Source organism: Schistocerca nitens, chromosome 2 (genome assembly GCF_023898315.1).
Source record: "Schistocerca nitens isolate TAMUIC-IGC-003100 chromosome 2, iqSchNite1.1, whole genome shotgun sequence".
Taxonomy (NCBI): Eukaryota; Metazoa; Arthropoda; class Insecta; order Orthoptera; family Acrididae; genus Schistocerca; species Schistocerca nitens.
In genome coordinates, this window is record NC_064615.1 from 210,060,268 (window position 1) to 210,086,648 (window position 26,381).

General features: G+C 45.1%; 2 protein-coding genes across 3 annotated transcripts in view; one reads left to right on the forward strand and one right to left on the reverse strand.

Annotated features, from left to right (window-relative positions):
* Nucleotides 1–26,381, forward strand: part of LOC126235920 (adenylyl cyclase 78C-like) — a 751,097-nt gene that overhangs the window by 426,727 nt on the left and 297,989 nt on the right. The gene's annotated exons all lie outside the window — the stretch shown is intronic.
* Nucleotides 875–19,184, reverse strand: LOC126235921 (uncharacterized). The gene is made up of 3 exons (XM_049944878.1): nt 19,103–19,184; nt 13,899–14,078; nt 875–1,452 (listed from the first exon to the last, which is right to left on the reverse strand). The coding sequence occupies exons 1-3, from the start codon at nt 19,149–19,151 to the stop codon at nt 1,064–1,066; spliced, it is 618 nt and encodes a 205-aa protein (XP_049800835.1). The 5' UTR covers nt 19,152–19,184; the 3' UTR covers nt 875–1,063.

A 26,381-nucleotide genomic window follows, 5' to 3' on the forward strand; every position in this document is an offset into this window, starting at 1 on the left:
ACATCTTCGACGGACATTGGATCAATTGCTTTCCTTCCTCTGCCACATTGCACTTAAAAAGAACCTGTCTTTTAGGATTTTGTAATCATTTTCTTCAGACCCTTATCATGGCTCTTTTCATACCTCTGAGTGTCCGGAACTTCTGCTTGGCTACTGGCGCACAGCCACCGTTCTTGTAAAAGAGCCTTACCAGCATCAGGCGATGCTTCGTGGAGACAGTCGTGTTCGGCATTTCGGATACAAACTGACCAACAGCCGTGTGAGGCGTGTCTGTTACGGTGCACCTACCGGCCAAATTTTCGTTAAACATTTTTTGTTCCATGGCGTTTCTCTCTGCATCCTCCTGTTCAAATTTGACGTTCTTCTGACCAGTGGTTCTCTTTCTACAGCCTTTTGAAACTGGAGCTTTAATTACGGACATCCTGTACATTTATTTTTTCACCAATTACCAAATTGCTTGAGCTACATTACAGATCTTGAAGCAAATATTTGATTACAGTTGTATAGAAACTCCTGTAGCTATCTGGAAATACAACCTTCAAGAGATTCCAGAAGACGATTGTCGATGTTATAAGCTGTACTAATTATTCGTAAATTTTAAACTTCCTGGCAGATTAAAACTGTGTGCCGGACAGAGACTCGAACTCGGGACTTTTGCCTTTCACGGGCAAGTGCTCTACCGTCTGAGCTACCCAAGCACGACTCACTACCACTCTTCACACCTTCAATTCTGCCAGTACCTCGTCTCCTACCTTCCAGACTTCAAAAGTTCCAAAATTCGTAAATTATTTCCCCGTCACCTTGAAGGAAGAATTTCTACGGAAAACCAAAGAAATGTCATCCAGAAAGAAATCGTTATGTTTTTGTAGATAATTTATTTTAAACGTTTTATTGTTGACACAGTTGCTGCTCATTTACTCGCACATTGTTTGTCTTATGTACTGCGACAACTTTTTCTTAGCAGAACCTCACTGTGTTGACTCAGCTAAACGACTGAGGTATGACTGATACGGGATTTCCCTGGCGTCTGCCCCGACTACACAGTAGGAACAACACAGGTCCCTCACACGAGCACAAAGGCGAGTCCGATGACGAATCCCTGCTCGTTGTTAATCTCGGTAAGCGGCGACAGCGTGGCGAGATCGCGCCGCAGGTACCAGGGGTACAGCCCGGAGTTCTTGAAGGTGACGCTGACGGTGTAGCTGGGACTGCCGCTGGTGCCATTGTAGGCGGCCATGGTGGGTGGCTGCGGCTGGAGGCTGCTGTAAGCGTTCACTTTGGCGTCCGCTGCCGCCGCCGCCGCCATCAAAGGGACCCTCAGCTCCTCGCCAGAGGTCGCGTTCCCCAGGTACCAGCCCACCGCCACCAGCCGCCCGCCAGCGGCCGACATCTGCCTGCTCTCGTAAACGCGGACCTCCAGATCCTCCGCGTAAGGTGACTTAGCCCAGGAACCTACATAGCAACAGGTGGATTCAATAGTCTCATACCAAGGAATCCATATTCGTCACTGCAGCTGACAGTGCTTAATAGAATACTGTCACAATTCCTACAGCTAGTTACACTACTGGCCATTAAAACTGCTGGACCAAGAAGAAATGCAAATGATAAACGGGTATTCATTGGACAAATATATTATACTAGAACTGACATGTGATTACATTTTCATGCAACTTGGGTGCATAAATCCTGAGAAATCAGTACCCAGAACAACCACCTCTAGAACTGACATGTGATTACACTTTCACGCAGTTTGGGTGCATAGATCCTGATAAATCAGTACCCAGAACAACCACCTCTGGCCGTTATAATGGCCTTAATACGCCTGGGCATTGAGTCAAACAGTGCTTGGATGGCGTGTACAGGTACAGCTGCCCATGCAGCTTCAACACGATACCACAGTTCATCAAGAGTAGTGACTGGCGTATTGTGACGAGCCAGTTGCTCGGCCACCATTGACCAGACGTTTTCAATTGGTGAGGGATCTGGTGAATGTGCTGGCCAGGGCAGCAGTCGAACATTTTCTGAATCCAGAAAGGCCCGTATAGGACCTGCAACATGCGGTCGTGCATTATCCTGCTGAAATGTAGGGCGATGCAGGGATCGAATGGAGGGTAGAGCCACATCTGAAATGTAACGCCCACTGTTCAAAGTGCCGTCAATGCGAACAAGAGGTGACCGAGACGTGTAACCCATGGCACCCCATACCATCAAGCCGGGTGATACGCCAGTATGGCCATAACGAATACACGCTTCCAATGTGCGTTCACCGCGATGTCGCCAGACATGGACGCGACCATCATGATGCTGTAAACAGAACCTGGATACATCCGAAAAAATGACATTTTGCCATTCGTGCACCCAGGTTCGTCGTTGAGTACACCATCGCAGGCGCTCCTGTCTGTGATACAGCGTCAAGGGTAACCGCAGCCATGGTCTCCGAGCTGATAGTCCATGCTCCTGCAAACGTCGTCGAACTGTTCGTGCAGATGGTTGTTGTCTTGCAAACGTCCCCATCTGTTGACTCAGGAATCAAGACGTGGCTGCACGATCCATTACAGCCATGCGGATAAGATGCCTGTAATCTCGACTGCTAGTGATACGAGGCTTTTGGGATCCAGGACGGCGTTCCGTATGACCCTCCTGAAGCGACCGATTCCATATTCTGCTAACAGTCATTGGATCTAGACCAACGCGAGCAGCAATGTCGCGATACGATAAACTGCAATCGCGATAGGCTACAATCCGACCTTTATCAAAGTCGGAAACGTGGTGGTACGCATTTCTCCTCCTTACACGAGGCATCACACCAACGTTTCACCAGACAACGCCTGTCAAGTGCTGTTTTTGTATGAGAAATCGGTTGGAAACTTTCCTCATGCCAGCACGTTCTAGGTGTCGCCACCGGCGCCAACCTTTTGTGAATGCTCTGTAAAACTAATCATTTCCATATCACAGCATCTTCTTCTTGTCGGTTAAATTTCGTGTCTGTAGCACGTCATCTTCGTGGTGTAGCAGTTTTAATGGCCAGTAGTGTAGTTTCATATTCCATGGGTCATTTGCCCGATAAATTGCAATGATGTGGAACAAGTCATTTTTAGGTACATATCACAACTTAATTTTTAAATATGGCTACATGGTGAACATATATAAAATATCTTTCTTTCTTTCTTTTTTAAAAAAGTATCTACAGACGCGAGTTAGTAATTCCTACCCACCAACTTTTACAGTAATGGTTCCCAACTCTTCTTAAACCATTACTCCTGAGTGCATTCGGACATTAGCTAGTACCCCCACACTCTCCCTCCCCGTTCGCCCCCCCCCCCCTCCACCTTTCACCAAATTATCACCAACTTCACCACCTAACAAAACTGTAGAATGAATGGCTTTTCTTGGAACACTTTTATTTTTAAAATGATGTAAGATGAATGATACTTAATGTGTGTGTGTGTGTATGTATGTGTGTGTTAGAATGAATGACGAAGGAATTCGTGGTATATCGCACGTTCTGCCCACAACTCCTTCGCAGAAAAAAATAGGTAACTATCCACAGGAAGACTACACACTGGTTACAAACTATGGTTCCCTTTCGTTACTCTTCTCCACTGCTGCACTTGCTTGACCTTCACGTTGCAACCATATTTAGAATCAAACAGGTTTTCAGGAGTGCGCGCTATACTTTCTGTTTGCAAATCACTTGATTGCTGCACTCCATCCTTCTGAACTGGCAAAAACTGGGCGTCTTCAGGCTGTTAATAACAATAACATTGTGTACAGCAGTATAGTAGCCCTTATGTGGTTGCTGCTGTGCTGTGTCAATTCATTTATCTGTCTTGAAGCAAGTAATAAAGCATTTTCTAGACTACTGCAATTACTCTCTACAACTTGGAGAGGACATTTTCGTTAGACATCTAGCTACTCTTATGTATGTCCCACTTTTATCATCAGCGATGTACGGGACAACCTTTAACCTCCTCCGCATTAATACTATTCATTGATAAAAAGTATTTATTGATAACTTATATAATCAGTATTACAGTCGTACAAAATTTTGATAATAGTGATGATCTTTTGCAAATAACTTAGTTTCTTGACTGCACAAAATCGAATAGTTTAGTTGTTACCCCTCAGGAAATTTCATTTTGCCTCTCAGGAGGTAATTACCCCTGTTGTATCCGAGAACCCAACCGAATAGCGCGCGCCCTGCCGTCGCATCGTTTGCCACAGTTTCCCGTCGCGACCGCCGGCGGCGCATGGCGTTGCTGAGCCGGGGTCTACAGCGCCCTCTGGCTACACGAGATAACAGGAGCGCTGGCCCCGAGTCAGGGGGTCTTGCAGACCGCTCGTTACAGTCGTCAGTGCCGTCGTTCGTTGTCTGGTTAGCTTGCTCGCTGTGTGATACAGTATTGTATAACGACTCGGGCCACGAATCAGGACTATTCTTTGGACACTAATCGGAACTCTATCTGCGGTACACTCTTCGCTGTCAATAAAGCTAAGTAACTGTTTTAAACTAGCTGGCGCTTATTTGTCACTAATCGTTTTCGTGACACCAGATTTTAGTCACAACCTGGTCACGTCCTACTCCATATCCAAATTATGGTTGCCACGCCCAGGCAGCCATAGAAACCCCCAGCTTGGAAACCACTGTTTTACACATTACGATAACAGAAATTCTTCACAGAACAGGAGTTGTCAAAGAGAAGCTTTTTTAGTTTTGTTGTCAAATTTTACTTTGCTATCTGTCAGACATTTTTTATCTCTGGGTAAGTGATCAAAAGTTTTTGTTACAGACAGAGGTGTACGCACTCCGCTTGTAACCTGCCTGCACTTGCCTGTTAGCCAGGCAGGCAAGCTACCACAAGTTAGCAGCAGAAAGGGTAGGCTGCTGTACCCCCATACAAGTCAAGGTGCTACCAACCCGAGCAGGCTAAAGGAAGCCTGCTTGCCTGTCCGTCTTCCCGCTGTGCTACGCTACGTAGCAGTTTATTCTGTTCGCTTCCATTGCAGTGTTATGGGTTCGGATATCACCCGAGTATCACGAGCCTCAGTGAATATATATTCATTCTGATTCATTGTAGGCCAGAAAATAGTTGATTTTATTTTCCTTTTTTTCTTTTTGGCCTATTTCTGGCTTATTTGTTTACTTATTTCTATATTAACGGTTTTCTCTGCCCTTTCGCCCTCTTTCGACTAGTGCTGGATATTCTCAATTCGAACCATCATGAGGTCACCTCTAGTACATGTTTTCTGTATTAAACAGAACCACCTCGTAAGTCGAGATCCTTTGCACCTAAAAACCTGAAGATGTCTATTATACTGGAGTCGCAACAAAAGAAAGGTTTTGGAACTCTAGTTTCTGTAACCTTAACGTGTTTCAACCAAATATGACCCCAGTTATACCAGTTTTGAAAACTTTCGCAAGATGCGTATTGCAGTGTCGCTGAATTCATTCCAAGTGGCCAAAATAGTACATTCCACATTCAACAAACGGATTACAGCAAACATAAAGTTCGTTTTTCGTATTATGTTAACCTATGAGGGTCGCCCAGAAAGTAATGCACTGCACTTTTTCTACAATTCTTTATTGAAAAGAATGAGAATTACTCACACACAAGAATGGTGTTTTATCCACATACCCTATTTTTCCATGTAATCTCCAACCCCTTCCATGGCCCTCCTCCAGAGCGAAACAAGGGCATGTATGCCTTGTCGGCACCAATCCTTGTCCTGGTGGCGGAGCCAGTGCTTCACTATGTGAGTCACCTCCTCATCGTCCTCAAAATGTCTTCCACGAATCGAATCCTCTAACGGCCCAAACAAGTCCGAGGGGACTAGGTGAGGGCTGTAGTGTGGATGAGGTAACACTGTCCAACCCTGTTTTGCGACGTGTTCAGCAGTCCTCAGACTTGTGTGGGGCCGCGCGTTATCGTGTTGCAGCAAAACATCACCTGGGTTGCTGTGCCGCCGAAGTCGCCGGAAGCGCGTCTTGAAGTTTGTTAATGTGTTAACATATGCTTCTGAATTAATGGTACCGCCTCTTGGCTAACATATGCTTCTGAATTAATGGTACCGCCTCTTGGCATCACATCAGTGAGAATCACGCCTTCACATTCCCAGAACACGGTGATCATGGCCTTAGCAGCGGAAGCACTTGCTTTGAATTTTTTGTTGTGTGGGGAACGGGAATGGCAGCATTCCATCCACTGTCGTTTTGTTTTGGGCTCAAAATGGTGAGCCCAGGTTTCATCACATGTCACAATCTGTGACAAGTAGGCCTCGTCCTAAGATTCAAAACGTTACAACAAGTCGAGACATATGCCTTTTTCTGTGCGATTTTTGATCTACCGTTAGACACTGCGACACCCATCTTGCACATACTTTTGAATATCCAAGAGTGCGAATAACTCCACACTTCCTTTGGTGATTGACAGATGCAGCAGTAACTGCCGTGTCGTAATGCGCTGTCCTCGCGAATGACAGCGTCGACTCGCTGCAACATGTCGAGTGTGACAGGCTGTCGCTGGTCTCCCCGACCGCTGCAAATCGTGGAGCTCCGCCGAACCGCCTTCTGATCACCTAACCCTCCGTCCACAGCGACTAACTGTATTTCTGTCGATAGCAGATGCTCCATAGATTTTGCACAAGCGTTTATTGAATATTCCCCACAGTTTCTTTCGCTGCAGTACGTTACCTACAGGCGCCATTTTGAAACTGCCCTGCAGCAACGCTATCTGTCGGAAGTGACAGAAACCTGTCACGCTTACTCGGGAGACCTCAAATAATCCATACGTAACGTTTCGCATTCGTAACATTGTTTTCGTCTGGGGAAAAAGGAATGTGGTGCACTACTTTCTGGGCAACCCTCGTATAAAGTACATGTCTGGAAGCAGAAGCTTTTCTATCGTGCTAAGCTTTCTTCGCACCACTTTACATACCATCCTAACGAATCCTACTCCTGTTATATCGATTTCTCCTGCTGTTATATTACCCTCTATTCATTTGACTACAAAACCCCCACCCTTAAGTACCTTGGCATCATCCTCGACCGTCGCCCCTCCTGGACCCCCGATGTCCAGACAATCCAAGCCAAGGCACACTCCCGACTCCGTCTCCTCAAGCTCCTTTCTGGCCGTACGTGGGGTCTGGACCCCTCCACCATCCTCCACACCTATAAATCCCTCATCCGCCCTATCCTCTGTTATGCCCATCCTGCCTGGATCTCCGCCCCCTACCTTTTACAAGTCCCTTCAGATCCTTGAACGCCATGCTCCCCGCCTCGCCTATCGCATCCGTCTCCCCTCCCCCACGTGGATCCTGTACGACCTCATTCCGTTCCCCCACCTCCTCCTTTTCCTTGAAAGGATACGGATCCTCTACACCCCCCGTATACTCGATCCTCCGCACCCGCTTGTCTCCCCCATCCTCTCCCACCACCGCCCGCTGCCGCGCCTGTATTCCCATGTCCCATCTGCTCTCCATCTCCCCACCCTCCTTACCCTCTCCCAAGGTGGCTTCCGCCAGCTCCCCCTCCCTGATGATGCCCTCCTCCCCTCCATCTACCCTTCCTACCATCTTTGATCCTCCCTCCTTCTTCCTGTGTTTGCTCCTTTGGGCATCCTCCCTCCCATCTCTCCCGCTTCCCGCGATTTAGGGAAATCACGGAAAACCTAAATCAGGATGGCCGGACGCGGGATTGAACTGTCGTCCTCCCGAATGCGAGTCCAGTAGTTTGGAAGGTAGGAGACGAGTTGCAGGAGGAAGTAAAGCCATGAGCAGGGATCGTGTGTAATACATCTACATTTATACTCCGCAAGCCACCCAACGGTGTGTGGCGGAGGGCACTTTACGTGCCACTGTCATTACCTCCCTTTCCTGTTTCACTTGCGTATGGTTCGTGGGAATAACGACTGTCTGAAAGCCTCCGTGCGCGCTCTAATCTCTCTCATTTTACATTCGTAATCTCCTCGGGAGGTATAAGTAGGGGGAAGCAATATATTCGATACCTCATCCAGAAACACCCTCTCGAAACCTGGCGAGCAAGCTACACCGCGATGCAGAGCGCCTCTCTTGCAGAGTCTGCCACTTGAGTTTATTAAACATCTCCGTAACGCTATCACGGTTACCAAATAACCCAGTGACGAAACGCGCCGCTCTTCTTTGGATCTTCTCTATCTCCTCCGTCAACCCGATCTGGTACGGATCCCACACTGATGAGCAATACTCAAGTATAGGTCGAACGAGTGTTTTGTAAGCCACCTCCTTTGTTGATGGACTACATTTTCTAAGCACTCTCCCAATGAATCTCAACCTGGTACCCGCCTTACCAACAATTAATTTTATATGATCATTCCACTTCAAATCGTTCCGCACGCATACTCCCAGATATTTTACAGAAGTAACTGCTACCAGTGTTTGTTCCGCTATCATATAATCATACAATAAAGGATCCTTCTTTCTATGTATTCGCAATACATTACATTACTGTTTCATTACCCACCGTTATGTAACTTATGTGTATTCTTTCTGTTGTTTCTTTGTCTATTCTATGACTGAAGAGCAGTGTAACATGGTGCTGAGAGCCTGCCTGTTGTACGGGTTTAAAAATAACAATAAAGAAAAAAAATTGACTACAAATCCTTGTCTTCTTTCCATTTAACTTCATTGATCCGTACTATCTCTAGACACTATTTCGCAATGTTTTTCCAATGGAGATATCATCATGACACTTTTCAATTGCAGGCCAACTGTGCTCTGGATACATGTTACATGTCTTTAATGCAGTGGTTTCCACTGTCTTATGCATCCTCATGCCATTGATCATTGCTGATTCTTCCGCCTTTAGGGACAGTTTCCCACCCCAAGGAGAAAAGAATACCCTGAACCTCTGTCTGCGCCTCTGCCGTCTTTGACATGGACGTTGGCTGAATAAGGGTGACTTCTTATGCCGGATGTCTTCAGACGCCATTGCTTATGAGATTTAGTCAAAATTCAAGCGGTGGTGGATTTCTAACGCCTGACCGCGGACGTTTTGATTACTAATCAAAGACGCTGCCCCTATACCCCGGGTACAGTAATGGAAATATATAAATTTTGCAAGTAAGTGCCCAGACATTCTGTAATTACACTCCTGGAAATGGAAAAAAGAACACATTGACACCGGTGTGTCAGACCCACCATACTTGCTCCGGACACTGCGAGAGGGCTGTACAAGCAATGATCACACGCACGGCACAGCGGACACACCAGGAACCGCGGTGTTGGCCGTCGAATGGCGCTAGCTGCGCAGCATTTGTGCACCGTCGCCGTCAGTGTCAGCCAGTTTGCCGTGGCATACGGAGCTCCATCGCAGTCTTTAACACTGGTAGCATGCCGCGACAGCGTGGACGTGAACCGTATGTGCAGTTGACGGACTTTGAGCGAGGGCGTATAGTGGGCATGCGGGAGGCCGGATGGACGTACCGCCGAATTGCTCAACACGTGGGGCGTGAGGTCTCCACAGTACATCGATGTTGTCGCCAGTGGTCGGCGGAAGGTGCACGTGCCCGTCGACCTGGGACCGGACCGCAGCGACGCACGGATGCACGCCAAGACCGTAGGATCCTACGCAGTGCCGTAGGAGACCGCACCGCCACTTCCCAGCAAATTAGGGACACTTTTGCTCCTGGGGTATCGGCGAGAACCATTCGCAACCGTCTCCATGAAGCTGGGCTACGGTCCCGCACACCGTTAGGCCGTCTTCCGCTCACGCCCCAACATCGTGCAGCCCGCCTCCAGTGGTGTCGCGACAGGCGTGAATGGAGGGACGAATGGAGACGTGTCGTCTTCAGCGATGAGAGTCGCTTCTGCCTTGGTGCCAATGATGGTCGTATGCGTGTTTGGCGCCGTGCAGGTGAGCGCCACAATCAGGACTGCATACGACCGAGGCACACAGGGCCAACACCCGGCATCATGGTGTGGGGAGCGATCTCCTACACTGGCCGTACACCACTGGTGATCGTCGAGGGGACACTGAATAGTGCACGGTACATCCAAACCGTCATCGAACCCATCGTTCTACCATTCCTAGACCGGCAAGGGAACTTGCTGTTCCAACAGGACAATGCACGTCCGCATGTATCCCGTGCCACCCAACGTGCTCTAGAAGGTGTAAGTCAACTACCCTGGCCAGCAAGATCTCCGGATCTGTCCCCCATTGAGCATGTTTGGGACTGGATGAAGCGTCGTCTCACGCGGTCTGCACGTCCAGCACGAACGCTGGTCCAACTGAGGCGCCAGGTGGAAATGGCATGGCAAGCCGTTCCACAGGACTACATCCAGCATCTCTACGATCGTCTCCATGGGAGAATAGCAGCCTGCATTGCTGCGAAAGGTGGATATACACTGTACTAGTGCCGACATTGTGCATGCTCTGTTGCCTGTGTCTATGTGCCTGTGGTTCTGTCAGTGTGAACATGTGATGTATCTGACCCCAGGAATGTGTCAATAAAGTTTCCCCTTCCTGGAACAATGAATTCACGGTGTTCTTATTTCAATTTCCAGGAGTGTATATGTGTCTTATTATATGACAAATTACGACGTCGGCAAGCGTGTGATTCAAAAAATGTGGCCCTTAGTACTTCATTTAGTTATTGACCAGATTTAAAAGTTGAAAATGGTATTACAATCTTTGAACATGGCTGCTAAGGTTCAGTGACTTAATATTTGTGACCGAGGGCTTATTTGTTACAATATGTATTACAATCTATTCATTAAGAGGATAACCTTACGTTAAAAGGTTTAAAATAATAACAGGCCAAGAATGAAAGTTAGAAACTGTGTATATGTATAGAGGCCGTGTAGCGTGCAGATTACTCAGACTGTATTCAGCCATTATTTGAGAATCATAGCACTAAGCGACTTCCGACGAACGTGACACATATTTTCAAATCTTTTCGAAATTATTTCTCACTGGTACCCCCTACAAAATAATGTAAGAATAAAACGTTTATTTCTTACTGCACTTTCGCTTTCATGCAATCCAGAACGACGTTTTCATTTTCTACTTATTTATTACAAACTCTACGTGCAATAACTCTTACAGCCAGTATCGAAATGTACTACTGAAACTACCTACAAAATTATATCGTTGTAATATTGACGGGGTTTTGGGCCTTCTTCCATAAAGGCTTTACGTGCTCAACGTAAAATATTGAACACATCAATTTGTATGTTAAGCAAAACGTTGTCTTAAATTATTTCATACATGGGACTTCGGCATTTTAAAGAATCTGGGACAGGTGAGTTACTGGTATATATTCCTGACGTTTTCTGTATGGAAGCTATCTGCAATGTGTGACAACTGGAGAAAATTTTACAAGCCAAGATCGTTAAAAAATCATTTTATTGAATAACCGGCATTGAGTTGCCAACGTGTGGAACAAAATTGAAGGAGCTGCCAGCTGGTGGTGAACATCGACACATAATCGCTGCAATATAGTTATGTTTACGTTTGTACATAGTACGGGGTGTTCAGAGTATCTCCGCAGTGCCGTATTATTGTTAGCCGCGCGTGCCGTATGCCGCAGTGAATATATCGAAATGAAACTCAGTGAAATACAAGTTGTTAATTTATTGAATATTCGATATAATCCATTATGGAGTCGAGGTAGCAGTTGTCGTTATACTGGTTATCACATTTAGCATTCAACCGCGATTTTTATATATATTTTAACAACGCGTTTCGAGAGACAATGCTCTCATCATCAGGTTGTAAAATCTATGTCGCGAAATTAAACGTACTAAAAAGACAAAATACCATCACCAATATTTGGTGGGTCCATAGAGTAAAAAAGAATTAAAAGTATATTGGACTGTGGGTCCTCGTCTTACATTAAAGTTGTTGACGCAGGTCGATGGCCGTCCCATAGCTACCAAATATGCTGTCGACTGCGCCGGCTCGGGTGCTGTTGTGGACTAACGTGCCTAGGTGTTGTGGCGTGGTTACCGCCGTGTGCTTGACGGTAACGCTATGCTATTGGGCGCCTCATTTCCTTACTGCATTGGTCTGCCATCGTTAGCCTCTCGCAACTCCGTCATTGACATGCTACAAGTTTTAAGTCGCATGCCTGCCCTAAAATAATTCTAAAAACCCGCTAAAAAATCTCATTTCTTTAAAGTTATCTTGTACATTTAGGATATTGCTTTGTTTCTTTTCATGGATAGCTATCTCGAATTCCTCTAGTAAGTCAAGTTTCCTCCCTTTCTTTTCTACATGCAATATTTCTACGTTGTCTTCTATGCTATTAAGGGGATGGCCTGTTTCATATATATGGTTCGCAACAGCTGATTTGTCATAATTTCCTAACCTGAACGCATCTTTATGTTCTTTATACCGGATCGCGAATGATCTTCCTGTCTGCCCTATATATTTTGCATCACACGTTCTGCACTGAATCTTATAAACTCCCGATCTTTCAAACTTATTTCTCTTCTCGCCAATATCGTGCTTAAGGCTATATCTCACTAGGTCATTAGTCTGAAAGGCTATTTTGACATCGTATGGCTTAAAAATATTTGCTATCTTTTGTGAGACTTTTCCGTAGTATGGCATCGTGATAATTTTCGCTTTCTCTCCATCACGATTCCATACTACGGAAAAGTCTCACAAAAGATAGCAAGCACACGGCGGTAACCACGCCACAACACCTAGGCACGTTAGTCCACAACAGCACCCGAGCCGGCGCAGTCGACAGCATATTTGGTAGCTATGGGACGGCCATCGACCTGCGTCAACAACTTTAATGTAAGACGAGGACCCACAGTCCAATATACTTTTAATTCTTTTTTACTCTATGGACCCACCAACTATTGGTGATGGTATTTTGTCTTTTTAGTACGTTTAATTTCGCGACATAGATTTTACAACCTGATGATGAGAGCATTGTCTCTCGAAACGCGTTGTTAAAATATATATAAAAATCGCGGTTGAATGCTAAATGTGATAACCACTATTGAATATTCATTTTTACTTACAAATTTTCATATTAAATGGTGAAAGTGTACCCTCTGTTGTTGAATACACAATTCAATTAGTCTAATCATTTTCCCAAACATAAGCTGTAACATTTCTTCTGTAACATAAGCAGTGAAAGTGGATATTGCAGTTTTCGATTCATCGATGGATTTTGGGCGGTTTTTATTGAAAATTGCTTTCGCTGCACCCCAGAAGAAAAAGTCTGGTGGTGTTAGGTCAGGCGATCGTGGAGGCCAAAGTCCCTGTGCAATTATGCGATCACCAAAAACATCAGCAAGCAGTGAATTGAAACGCGAGCTGTACGGGGGTTGCACCATCTTGTTAAAAATAAACGTTCAGTATTTCACTTAACACAAGTTTCCAAATGAATGGGTACAGAATATCACTGCAGTGTCGTTGTGCGTTTATTGTTTCGTTGAAAAACCCAGGCACTGTCATACGGCACTGCGGAGAGACTTTTTGAACACCCCGTACTTCCATATTTGACGTGCCAACGTGTAGCCACCTTCATGGCAGTGGGAAGCGTGTGTGAAGTGTGAAGCTGTGGCCGAGCAGTTCTAGGCGCTACAGTCTGGAACCGCAGGTTCGAATCCTGCCTCGGGCATGGATGTGGGTGATGCCTTTAGGTTAGTCAGGTTTAAGTAGTTCTAAGTTCTATGGGACTGATGTCCTCAGAAGTTAAGTCCCATAGTGCTCAGAGCCATTTGAACCATTTTTTATGTGTGAAGCGACTAGGAACGCTGATGGAAAATTCGTTGTAAAAAAATTTAAGATTTCTTTGTTAGCGAAGTTATGTTCAGTTATTGGGTTACTGGTATATTTGAACATCTGTTTACTGAAAACTGAACAGTGCCGGATCAGTCCGGGTAGACGTTGGACTCCTTACCTGCTGACTGGTTACCGCTCTGGCAGTAGCTGACAATCTGCGAGGGCAGTACGAGGGCGGTGAGGTTGACCCTCCGGTTGAAGTACCACGTCTCGTTGATGGGGCCGGACGCGGAGCTGTAAAGCATGTCGTAGGTGGCAGGGTCGCGGAACACCTGCTCGTAGTGCGGGTACTTCAGCCCTGCAACCGACAACACACGCTCTCTCGTGTCACTGCGAACCAATTACGAGCAAGGATCATTACAGTCTTGACAGTTTCTGCCAAGTACGTTACAGGTGTGGGGCCCAGTGACTCAGTGGAGATGCCGATTATGTTATGTTACTCTCCACTAAAGAATACAATATTTAAGTCCGGGAATGGAGGAAATTTTTAATTAAGTTTCAAGGAGAAATATTCAATAACTCGGGTAAAAGAAAAAAAAGTGGGGATGTACCAGACTACAAATCTAAAGGTTTTGTGTTCGATCCCCGTTCAGTCCTAGGTTTTTTCATCTGTCGCTTCTGTCACATCTGGCAATATTTGCTGATGTCCAAAACGCTGGGTTGCACCGTGGTTCGTTATTCACGTTAAACTACAGATCCCCTCTACAACTGGCTCGATAAGTCAGTTGAAAGGTGGCAGAAGGCAATGGCATACCACCTCCAACAGGACAATGCCTCGCACGTGGAGTTCAAAAACAAACTTCGGATGTAGGTACACCTCGGCACAAGGTGCCTCATTTTTGTTGACAGAATTTAGTGAAATATTTTGTAAAGGCGGTGTTTGACAGGTTATAGAGATGTTGGGAACTGCATAACCTAACACACAACTGCACATTTCTGTCTAGTTCTGACTATTCTCGGATGCTAAACACCCATTCAACTGTGTATTCCACGTTTGCAGGTTTGCAGTACCTATTCTCGATATATATATATATATATATATATATATATATATATATATATATATATATATATATATATATGTGTGTGTGTGTGTGTGTGTGTGTGTGTGTGTGTCGTTTTTATCAAACTTGCTACACATATCTCTTTCTCTCTGGCAACAAGCACTGTGTGTGGCTAACAACCACCTACGTTATAGGTGGGGTTGCTGGTGGAGAAGTGGTGACATAGATGCATATCTCAAGAACTTTTGCAGCAATTTCAACGAAATTTTATGTATACGAGACCCGTTGTTTGTGTTGTATAAAATATCTTGGGGTTAACATACCCTACCACGTCTAGGACTGGGATGAGTGAGAGAAACCATGACGTGTAAAAATATTCGATAACAACCGATATCAGTACTGATTCCTTAGCTTTCGGGGTCACTAGGCACATTGACGCCGCGGGGGTGGGGGAGGGACGGTTGGGGGAGGGATGGGGATGCAAAAGCAACGACATCAGGTGCAGCATATTTCTATAGCGCCTGAGGCTATTTCTACGAAACTTAGAAGCACAAATTGCTTTGTCGAAACAGACAGTAAGACATCCTTAGCACCCCTTTAGCCGACGTTGGGAGTGCAAAGGAGTGGCATAATAGCTCAAGTCAGCGATCCCTGGAGCGTTATCATTCACAGTTGATATAAGTATGACTTCCTCTTGGCCGGTCAGGGTGGCCGAGCGGTTCTAGGCGCTACAGTCTGGAACCGCGTGACCGCTACGGTCGCAGGTTCGAATCCTGCCTCGGGCATGGATGTGTGTGATGTACTTAGGTTAGTTAGGTTTAAGTAGTTCTACGTTCTAGGGGACTGATGACCTCCGAAGTGAAGTCCCATAGTGCTCAGAGCCATTTGAACCATTTTTGAACTTCCTCTTCAATATAAATACTGTGGGAAGCCGGTCGGGGCTGGAATGGGGATGAAAAGAGACATATAAAAACTTTTCGAAAACGACCTGTTAGTATTTCTTTCCTGTATTTAGTTACTTAGTTGAAGTATGCAGCGCAATATGTCACTTATCTGTGCCGTTCAGTGTGCCAAATAGGTCGTAAGAATGTGCACTGCGGAGGGCCAATAATTTTGTCAGTATGTGTCGGGGCCAAAGATCATGCCACACGGCTGATTGCCACAGATGCGTTTACCATCGTATAGTGCAAAACAGGTAAGAAACTAAAATGAGTACATGACAACTACCGATTAAGCATAAAACGAACGTGAACATTGAACAACGCTTGGGATCAATCTCTTACCACAACTTTTATTTGACATTCACATTCGCTGGCTTCCCCAACTCACAACCAGATTAGCACCTTTCGTCCTAACCTAGACACTGGCTACGCTACAGACCCCCTACAACCAAACTGATCTATTTGAACCGAGCGCCAGTTGTACCGTGCGCCGCCAGTTGTACCGTGCGCCTTTTTGGAAACTCGTCAAAATAACGGAGAATCAGTTGCCAGCGACGGTCACATATGACGTCAATATTTTTTAATGTTTCGTGATATCCGCCAACTTTTAAAGAGACAGTGAAGCCCGCGCCACTGAATATCGAACTTTCCGCTACTTCAAATCTTGCAACTGTGAGCTTGCCTAGTCTTGACGCAGAAGTCTATTACCCCACAGCGGGAAACTGCCGTCTGTCATCGTCACATCTCTGTGGCGGTTCGTTCCACACCGTTTCCCGCCTCTCACGAGGATGTTGCACCCCCTGCGCCATATACGTCGCAGCCGCACAGTCTTATTATCATTCAAATTTATTCTCAGACTTTCTGCAACCCGAATTCGCGACATAATAACAGACAGCTTCTGCGTCTCTAGCGAAGAAAATTGTCAACAAGAATGCAGATAGCTGTTTCTCTGTATGCTTTTCAAAAGATGAGCCACCAGGCATTAAAGAGAAAAGATGGTATAAGCATTGACATCGATGCGCGTACCAAGTGACTCACAGATTTATTGCATTACTTTGCCAATGGAACAAGACGCTAAATAAGTTATACTGCAGCGCCTATGTTATTCTGAATTACGATATGAAGTTCCTTTGAATATGTAAACATGTCCATAGGAACAGATAGTGCAGTGACTATAGACGTTATGTAGCACATTAAATGTATTCGCAATTGCGAATATGGACAATCATCAGCTGTAGAATGACGACAGCGAAAATTTGTGCCTGACCGGGACTCGAACCAGAATTGTCCGCTTATCGCGAACGGTTTGCTTCATCGCCAGTGTCTGTTCATCGGCGTAATTATCTGATTCCTTGTTGTAAGTGAATTTAGTTGTGGCGCATGTCATATCCCTTGAACTGATGTGTTTCGCAAATGTATTACCCCATATTTAACTACGTACTTTAAAGCTAATTGAAGGTGGAGGGGGGAGTGGAAGGGGAGGAGAAGAGAAAGGAAACTCGCCGACGAATGAAAATATGTTCGGACCGGGATCTCCTACTTGCTAGGCTGTTTCATTAACCATTGCGCCACCCGGACACAGTGTTTATCTCAGATGCGTGGATTACCTCGGTACGCCCCTCGGACGACCCACATTCCATCCAGCGCCACCTATCCACAGCCCTGTTCATGTCCTCTATGCTCGCTACTTAGAGATTCCCGCAGAAGGTGGAACCTGATTGTGTATCCGAACTGAATGTCGTGGATTCATTGCTCATCGAGGCGAATCAGTTATATGAATGTGTGGTGTCTCTTCTTTCCGACATGTCCGAAAGCACAGGTACCACGCATTCATATACGTACTCTCTTTTTACGGGGAAATATTCTGGGCTTAAGTTCCAGCTCTAAAATATTTTTCAAAATATTTTTCAAGAAGTCTGTTGTTTTTTATACTACGATATTACATGTTAATGACCTGGTAGAGGAACAAAATAAATAATGTGTTGCACAGGTACCGCTTCGTTACAGCAACGGTACGGCTGTCTGTATTACTGAGGCACCGCCATCTTGCAAGCCCGTGGGTCATGAATAGATAATGGAGGCCATTCATATGTCGTGTTTTTAACAGTATGGCAGAAGCTGAAGAAGCTGATGACTGCCAGATGACATGCAGGCAGACAAGTATCAGATGAAGGCATACTCGACAAAATATAGGAGGGAAGGTATTAGTGGGAACAAGGTACAGACATAAATAGTTATTGCACTTTCGCGGAGGGCATGTTTTCAATGTGTGAAAGAGAAAGGGCACGTTATCATTCACCCCAGCATTCCTAGACAACGATCTTCGTACATTCAGATGAATCTTAAAACAGGTATTCAGTCGGAATCATTAGAATGTGATTAAGTTCCGCATATTGTCCAACACATTTGTATAACGTTACAGAATCTGCAATTGCATCTACATACGTACCTCACAATCTGAAGTGCTATTGCTACTCACTCCCTTTTCACTTTCATCGGCATAAGAAACGATGGAGAAACTGTAGTCGAAATGCATCCGAGTCTAAATTTTCCTAGCCGGCCGAAGTGGCCGCGCGGTTCTGGCGCTGCAGTCTGGAACCGCGAGACCGCTACGGTCGCAGGTTCGAATCCTGCCTCGGGCATGGATGTGTGTGATGTCCTTAGGTTAGTTAGGTTTAACTAGTTCTAAGTTCTAGGGGACTAATGACCTCAGCAGTTGAGTCCCATAGTGCTCAGAGCCATTTGAACCATTTCTAAATTTTCCTTATTTTGTCCTTACGGTCATTAAGCAGGATAAACGCTGACGGCAATACAGTCTATCGGCAGTGTTGCAAATTCTGGGTCTCCAAACTCCGTCAATAGCTTTTTCCCTCCAAGAACTCCCGTGTAAGATAATGGAGCATCGTCACATGACTATCGTACTGCTCGAAGTGACCGATAACAAATCTAAAATCATCCTTGTGAAATGCTTCGATATCTTCATTTAACCCTACTTAATGGGGACTCAAACATTCGAGCAGTACTTAAAGATGGTTCGCAAAAGCTTTCTGTACGCGTTGTCTGTTAATACCGTATTCGAACGTTACGGCAATGTTTCTCCTATCCAACTTATGATTTCGAAACTGATAATCGTGTAATACACAGAGCATTGCACTAAATAAACACTAAACACCGCGAGTGGCTTCTAAACTTCTGCAGTAATGAGTTACTGCTCAGTTGCCAGTAAAGGGTAAAAGTACAGACACGACAAGCACTAGATAAGAACCCAAATAAGCTGTAACAGCTATCCTAAAATGATAAGACTAATGCTGGGTAGTAAGAAGAATTTGATTACGGTGTAAAACTGTTCGAAACAGTGTGTGTATAAAATGTGATACCTTTGCACGTAGCCAGAAGCAGGAAAGCGGCGATCGAATGACGAAGCATGGCGGCAACTTTCGTCGAATGCAGCAGTGAACTGGTTGCCAGCCCTTGCGCTGTCTCTTTCTTATATTGGTCCTTAGACACTGCATGTCGTGGCTTCGTGTCTCACGTCATCAGATGAGCTAAATACCTCAACATCGAAAACAACCGTCTCCTTCCGCTGTCGTGCTAACGCTTTGCGATCCTAATTCAAAAGACGACCCACTTTTGCCCATTTCTATGACTCTGCTCCCTGGTCGTTGACCCACTCTTGAGATCGCAGCAGCGGTAAACAGTAGCGAGAGCAGCGAGTGGTCTGCGTCAGAAAACAATTCATTGCCCTCAACAGAATGTTCGTCTTCGACTGGTCTTCCTTCCTGAAGTCCGCATTTTTATCCGCACTCTGCAAGGCATTTTACGGTGTTCAGCGGACCGTACTTCGCGTACTACCGTGATTTTGCCTCTTTATAGCTCAATTCACCGACGAGGTAATGCAGTGGTAAGAAACTAGACTCGCATTCGAGACTCCCGTGGGTCAAACCCACGTCTGGTCATCCAGATTTATGTTTTCTGTGATTTCCCTAAATCGCTTGAGGTAAATTCTGCATCCTTCCCTATCGGAGCTTGTGCTAGGTGTTAATGAATTTGCCGTGGATTGAATATTTTTTCCGTTCCGTTCGTTAATGGTTCGTGCGAGGGTGACTGGCAGTGAGCCGCAGTAGGAGTTCGGATTTCTCTTATCTTTCTGGTCTTATCCCGAAACTTCAACAGCAAAACGCCTTACTTGTAACGCATGCTACTCAAGTTTTTTGAACATGACGCTCTCGTGCTTACTAACCGAATGTGTCACGTAACGTACCAGCCATACGTAGCCCAGCTGTGTCTCTTGTATTAATCCTGCTTGGTACGCGTCCCCACTGGTGAGCAATACTGAAGAATAATTCAAGAATTACATTTCAGTGGATTCTTCTAATTAAGCAGAGCATGCCATTTTTTTCTTTTAGTATACTCTGTAAGAATAGTGAAACGTAAATTCTGCTGTTAAAAGCAGAGGAGAGAGTGGAAAGAGGGATGGAAAGATTACACTGAAGACCTCGAAGAGGGCGAAGATTTGTCTGATGACGCGTTCAGAGATGTCCGCAACTGCAACTGTCGAAACCTTCTCTAAATAACCGAAAACTTGCAGATATTTTACGAGTCACTAGACTTGTCTCACAGGAAATTTTAAGGACTTGAATCGTAAACGATACGTGAACAATCAGCACACGACTGCAATCGCCGGCCTCACAAAGCGATCTGCTTCTAGGACAACTTCGACGCTGCCATTATGCAGATTCGAGATATCGTTGTAGAACCAACAAAATTACATACACTTTATACACCGAAGCATCAAAGAAACTGGTATAGGCATGCGATTCCAAATACAGAGATATGTAAATAGGCAGAATACGGAGTTGCGGCCGGCAACACCTGTATACACAACTGGCCATTAAAATTGCTACACCACGAAGATGACGTGCTACAGACGCGAAATTTAACCGATAGGAAGAAGATGCTGTGATATACAAATCATTTGCGTTTCAGAGTATTCACACAAGGTTCGCGCAGGTGGCGACACCTACAAAGTGCTGACATGAGGAAAGTTTCCAACCGATTTCTCATACAAAAACAGCACTTGACCGGCGTTGCCTGGTCAAACGTTGTTTTGATACCTCGTGTAAGGAGGAGAAATCCGTACCATCACGTTTACGACCTTGATAAAGGTCGGATTGTAGCCTATCGCAATTGCGGTTTATCGTATCGCGACATTGCTGCTCGCGGTGGTCGAGATCCAATGACTATGAGCAGAATATGGAATCGGTGGGTTCAGGAGGGTAATACGGAACGCGTGCTGGATCCCAACGGCCTCGTATCACTAGCAGTCGAGATGACAGGCATCTTATCCGCATGCCTGTGACGATTGCAAGACAACAACCATCTGTACGAACAGTTCGACGACGTTTGCAGCAGCATTAACTATCAGCTCGAAGACCATGGCTGCGGTTACCCTTGACGCTGTATCACAGACAGGAGCGCCTGCGATGGTGTACTCAACGACGAACCTGGTTGAACGAATGGCAAAACGTCATTTTTTTTAGATGAATCCAGGTTCTGTTTACAGCATCATGATGCTCGCAACGTGTTTGGCGACATCGCGGTGAACGCACATTGGAAGCATGTATTCGTCATCGCCATACTGCCGTATCACCCGGCGTGATGGTATGGGGTGCCATTGGTTACACGTCTCGGTCACCTCTTGTTGGTATTGACGGCACTTTGAACAGTGGACGTTACATTTCAGATGTGTTACGACCAGTGGATCTACCCATCATTCGATCCCTGCGAAACCCTACATTTCAGCAGGATAATGCACGACCGCATGTTGCAGGTCCTGTACGGGGCTTTCTGGATACAGAAAATGTTCGACTGCTGCCCTGACGAACACATTCTCCTGATCCCTAACCAATTGAAAACGTCTGGTCAATGGTAGCCGTGCAACTGGCTCGTCACAATACGCCAGTCACTACTCTTGATGAACTGTGGTATCATGTTGAAGCTGCATGGGCAGCTGTACCTGTACATGCCATCCAAGCTCTGTTTGACTCAATGCCCAGTCGTATCAAGGCCGTTATTACTGCCAGAGGTGGTTGTTCTGGGTACTGATTTATCAGGATCTATGTACCCAAATTGCGTGAAAATGTTATCAAATGTCAGTTCTAGTATAATATATTTGTAAAATGAATACCCGCGTTTCTTTTTGGTGTAGCAATTTTAATGGCCAGTAGTGTAGGACAACAAGCGTCTGGCGCAATTGTTAGATGGGTTTCTGTTGCTACAATGGCAGGTTATCAAGATTTCAGTGAGTCTAAACGTGGTGCTATAGCCGGCGCACGAGCGATGGGACACAGTGTCTGCGAGATAGCGATGAATTGGGCATCTTCCTCTACGACCATTTCACGAGTGTAGCGTTAATATCAGGAATCCGGAGAAACATCAAATCTCCGACATCACTGCGGCCGGAAAGGGATCCTGCAAGAACGGGACCAACAACGACTGAAGATAATCGTTCAACGTGATAGAAGTGCAACCCTTCCGCAAATTGCTGCAGATTTCAATTCTGAGCCACCAACAAATGTCAGCGTGCGAACCGTTCAACGAAATATCATCGATATGGGCTTTCAGAGCCGAAGGCCCACCCGTGTACCCTTGATGACAGCACGACATAAAGCTTTATACCTCGCCCGGGCACTGGACCGACACTGGACTGTTGATGACTGGAAACATGTTGCCTGGTCGGACGAGTCACATTTCAAATTGTATCGAGTGGGTGGACGTGTACGGTTATGGAGACAACCTTATGAATCCATGGATCCTGCATGTCGCCAGGGGACTATTCAAGCTGGTGGAGGCTCTGTAACGGTAGGGCGTGAGGAGTCTGAGTAATATGGGACCCCTGATACGTCTAGATAAAACTCTGACAGGTGACACGTACGTAAGCGTCCTGTTTGGTCACCTGTATAAATTCATGTCCGTTGTGCATTCCGACGGATTTGGGCAATTCCAGCAGGACAATGCGACACCGCACACGTCCAGAATTGCTGCAGAGTGGCTCTAGGAACACTCTTATGAGTTTAAACACTTTCGCTGGCTAGCAAACTCCCCAGACATGAACAATGTGAGCATATCTGGGATGCCTTTCAACGTGTTGTTCAGTGAGATCTCCACCCACTCGTACTCTTGCGGATTTATGGACAGCCCTGCAGGATTCATCGTGTCGGTTCCCTCCAGTAGTACTTCAGACTTTAGTTCAGTCCATTCCAGGTCGTATTGCGGCACTTCTAAGTGCTTGCCGGAGCCCTACACGATATTAGGTAGGTGTACCTCTTTCATTGGCTCTTCAGTGTATATTACTATAAAAACTACACATCTAAACCTTTACATGACTTGCATGTTGATTCCTATGACCCGTTTCAAAAATGTCAATTTCATTGTATTTTTATAAAACATCCATCATAATGTCTTTTGTTGCTTACACATGAACTTTATAATGAATAATAATTACATTAGGCTGATGCCTACCACGGGTATTACACATGAATTGGGCTAGCCTTTCAGCAGCTTTTCCGTAGCGACATTTGCGTTTTGATGGGGTTCTTGTTTTTTGGATTATTTCAGTCTTATTCGGTGAGATGGTCAACATTAATATTACTTAGTATTATTTATATTAAACCCAATGAGAACTAAACGTTTGTAGACAGTTACTGTAGTCTTTTATGTAATATTGCCACTATACTTATTACTATGCAAATTATTTAGTACCTTAACGCATTGTTAATTCTCCGAATCATCATTCCGGTTTATAGCTCAAATTTTTCAGCATTAACAGAAATCCTGTATCTGTCTCTCATAGAACTGTTCAAGAAATATATGTGGATATTCTGTTCGTTAAGATCTCTTAAGCCGTCTAGAAGTTATCAATTTTTAAAGATAAGAGATTCATCTGTCTTCTGACTGGTTTAATGCGCCCAGCCATGAATTCCTCTCCTGTGCCAACCTCTTCATGTCAGATCAGTACTTGCAGCCTACATCCTCAGTTATTTGCTGAATGTTTTCCAATCTCTCTCTCCCTCTACAGTTCGTTCATCTACAGCTCCCTCCAATACCATGGACGTCATTCCCCAATGATTTAACAGATGTCCTATCATCCTGCCCCTTCTCCTTGTCAGTGTTATCCAAATATTCCTTTCCTCTCCAATTGTGTGCAGAACCTTCTCATTCCTTACCTTATCTGTCCATCTAATTTTCAACATTCGTCTGTTGCACCACATCTCAAATCCTTCGATTCTCTTATGTTCCGGTATTCCCACAGTCCATGTTTCACTACCATATAATACTGTTCTCCAAACGTACATTCTCAGAAATTTCTTCTTCAAATTAAGGCCTATGTTTGATACTAGTAGACTTTTCTTGGCCAGGACAGCCATTTCTGTCAGTGCTGGTCTGCTTTTGATGTCCTCCTTCTTCCGTTATTATTTTGCTGGCTAGTTTAACTTCATCTTCTTCATAATTATCACTCCTGACCTTAAGTTTCTCACTGGTATCATTTCTGCGACTTCTCATTACTTCCGTCTTTCTTCGACTTATTCTCCATCCATATTTTGTACTCATTAGACTGTTCCTTCCATTCAGCAGCTCATGTAATTCTTGTTCACTTTCACTCAGGATAGTAATGTCATCAGCGAATCATATCATTGCTATCCTTCTACCTTGAATTTTAATTCCACTCCTGAACCATTCTTTTATTTCCATCGTTTCTTCTACCGTGTATAGATTGAACAATAGCGGTGAAAAGCTACGTCCCTGTCTTACACCCTTTATGATGCGAGCACTTCGTTCTTGGTCGTCCACTCGCATTATTTTCTCTATTACATATTACCGCCTCTCCCTTTAGCTTACCCCTATTTTTCTCAGAATTTCGAACATCTTGTATCATTTTAAATTGCCAAACGCTTTTTAGCCGCTCGACGTAGCCGCGCGGTCTCGGCGTCTTATCACGGTCCGCACGGCTCCCCCCGTCGGAGGTTCGAGTCCTCCCTCAGGCATGTGTCCATAGCGCAAGTTAGTTTAAGTTAGATTAAGTAGTGTGTAAGCTTAGGGACCGATGACCTAAGCACTTTGGTCCCATAATACGAGTATCTTAACACAAATTTACTCGCACCGTAGGTGCAACCACAACGGAGGGGTATCTGTTGAGAGGCCAGACAGACGTGTGGTTCCTGAAGAGGGGCAGCAGCCTTTTCAGTAGTTGCAGGGGCAACAGTCTGGATGATTGACTGATCTGGTCTTGTAACACTAACCAAAATGGCCTTGCTGTTCTGGCACTGCGAACGGTTGAAAGCAAGGGGAAACTACAGCCGTAATTTTTCCGGAGGGCACGCAGTTTACATCGAGGGATCACCGATTCAGCATTGGAGGGCAGCGTGAGGGTAAAAATCGTAGAGGGAGACCAAGAGATGAATACACTAAGCAGATTCAGAAGGATGTAGGCTGCAGTAGGTACTGGGAGATGAAGAAGCTTGCACAGGATAGAGTAGCATCGAGAGCTGCATCAAACCAGTCTCAGGACTGAAGACCACAACAACAACAACAACAACACAAATTTACAAAAATTTCGAACGCTTTTTCCAAGTACATAAATCCTATGAACGTTTACTGATTTTTCTTTAGTCTTGCTGCCATTATCAACCGCAACGTCAGAGTTGTCTCTCTGGTGTCTTTACCTTTCCTGAAGCCAAACTCATCGTCATCTAACACATCCTCAATTTTCATTTCCATTCTTCTGTATATTATTCCTGTCAGCAAGTTGGATGCATAGGATGTTAAGCTGATTGTGCGATAATTCTCGCACTTGTCATCTCTTGCAGTCTTCGGAATTTTGTGGATGATATTTTCCCGAAAGTCAGATGGTATGTCACCAGACTCATACATTCTACACACTAACGTGAGGGGTCGTTTTGTTGCCACTTCCCCCAACGATTTTAGACATTCTGATGGAATGTTATCAATCCCTTCTGCCTTATATGATCTTAAGTCCTCCAAAGCTCTTTTAAATTCAGAGTCTAATGCTGGATCCCCTATCTCTTCTAAATCGGCTCCTGTTTCTTCTTCTATCACATCATACAAATCTTCCCCCTCATAGAGGCTTTCTTTGTATTCTTTCCACCTATCCGCTCTCTCTTCTGCATTTACCAGTGGGATTCCCGTTGCACTCTTAATACTACCATTCCAATTTTTGCGGCGCTGATGTCCTTCATTTCAGTTTGGTAATTTGTTTATTCCACCTATGCCATTCTTTTTCTTTGAACAGATGTCAGACTCCTCAAGTACTGTGCTCTAAAGTCACCATAAATAGATATTCGTCCGCAGTTTTCATATGAACTTTTCATAAATTTGGTGCTTTCTTCTTTTCTGTTTTCCTTGTTGATTGGAGACTTTGTATCTAATATTTGACGCTCAAGGCATCACATTTCATTTTTTTAACTTACATTTAGAAGCGGCGTTCCATACGTCTGTAACAGTCGAGAAATTTCAACCCTACTCTCTTTGGAGTCAGCAGATATTATTGCAGATAAATCACCTGACAGCGTAACCTCAACACACTGTCGTCTAGTAACCGGCACGAGAGATTCCCACCGAACCAGTGAACCAAGGCGC

Excerpts from the sequence above, each read along its gene's own strand:
- LOC126235921 (XM_049944878.1), bottom strand. The coding sequence starts at position 19,151 with ATGCTTCGTCATTCGATCGCCGCTTTCCTGCTTCTGGCTACGTGCAAA. Across the intron at positions 14,079-19,102 it reads GCTTCTGGCTACGTGCAAAG|GGCTGAAGTACCCGCACTAC; the intron begins GTATCACATTTT and ends TGTCGGTTGCAG. Across the intron at positions 1,453-13,898 it reads GAGCGGTAACCAGTCAGCAG|GTTCCTGGGCTAAGTCACCT; the intron begins GTAAGGAGTCCA and ends GTTGCTATGTAG.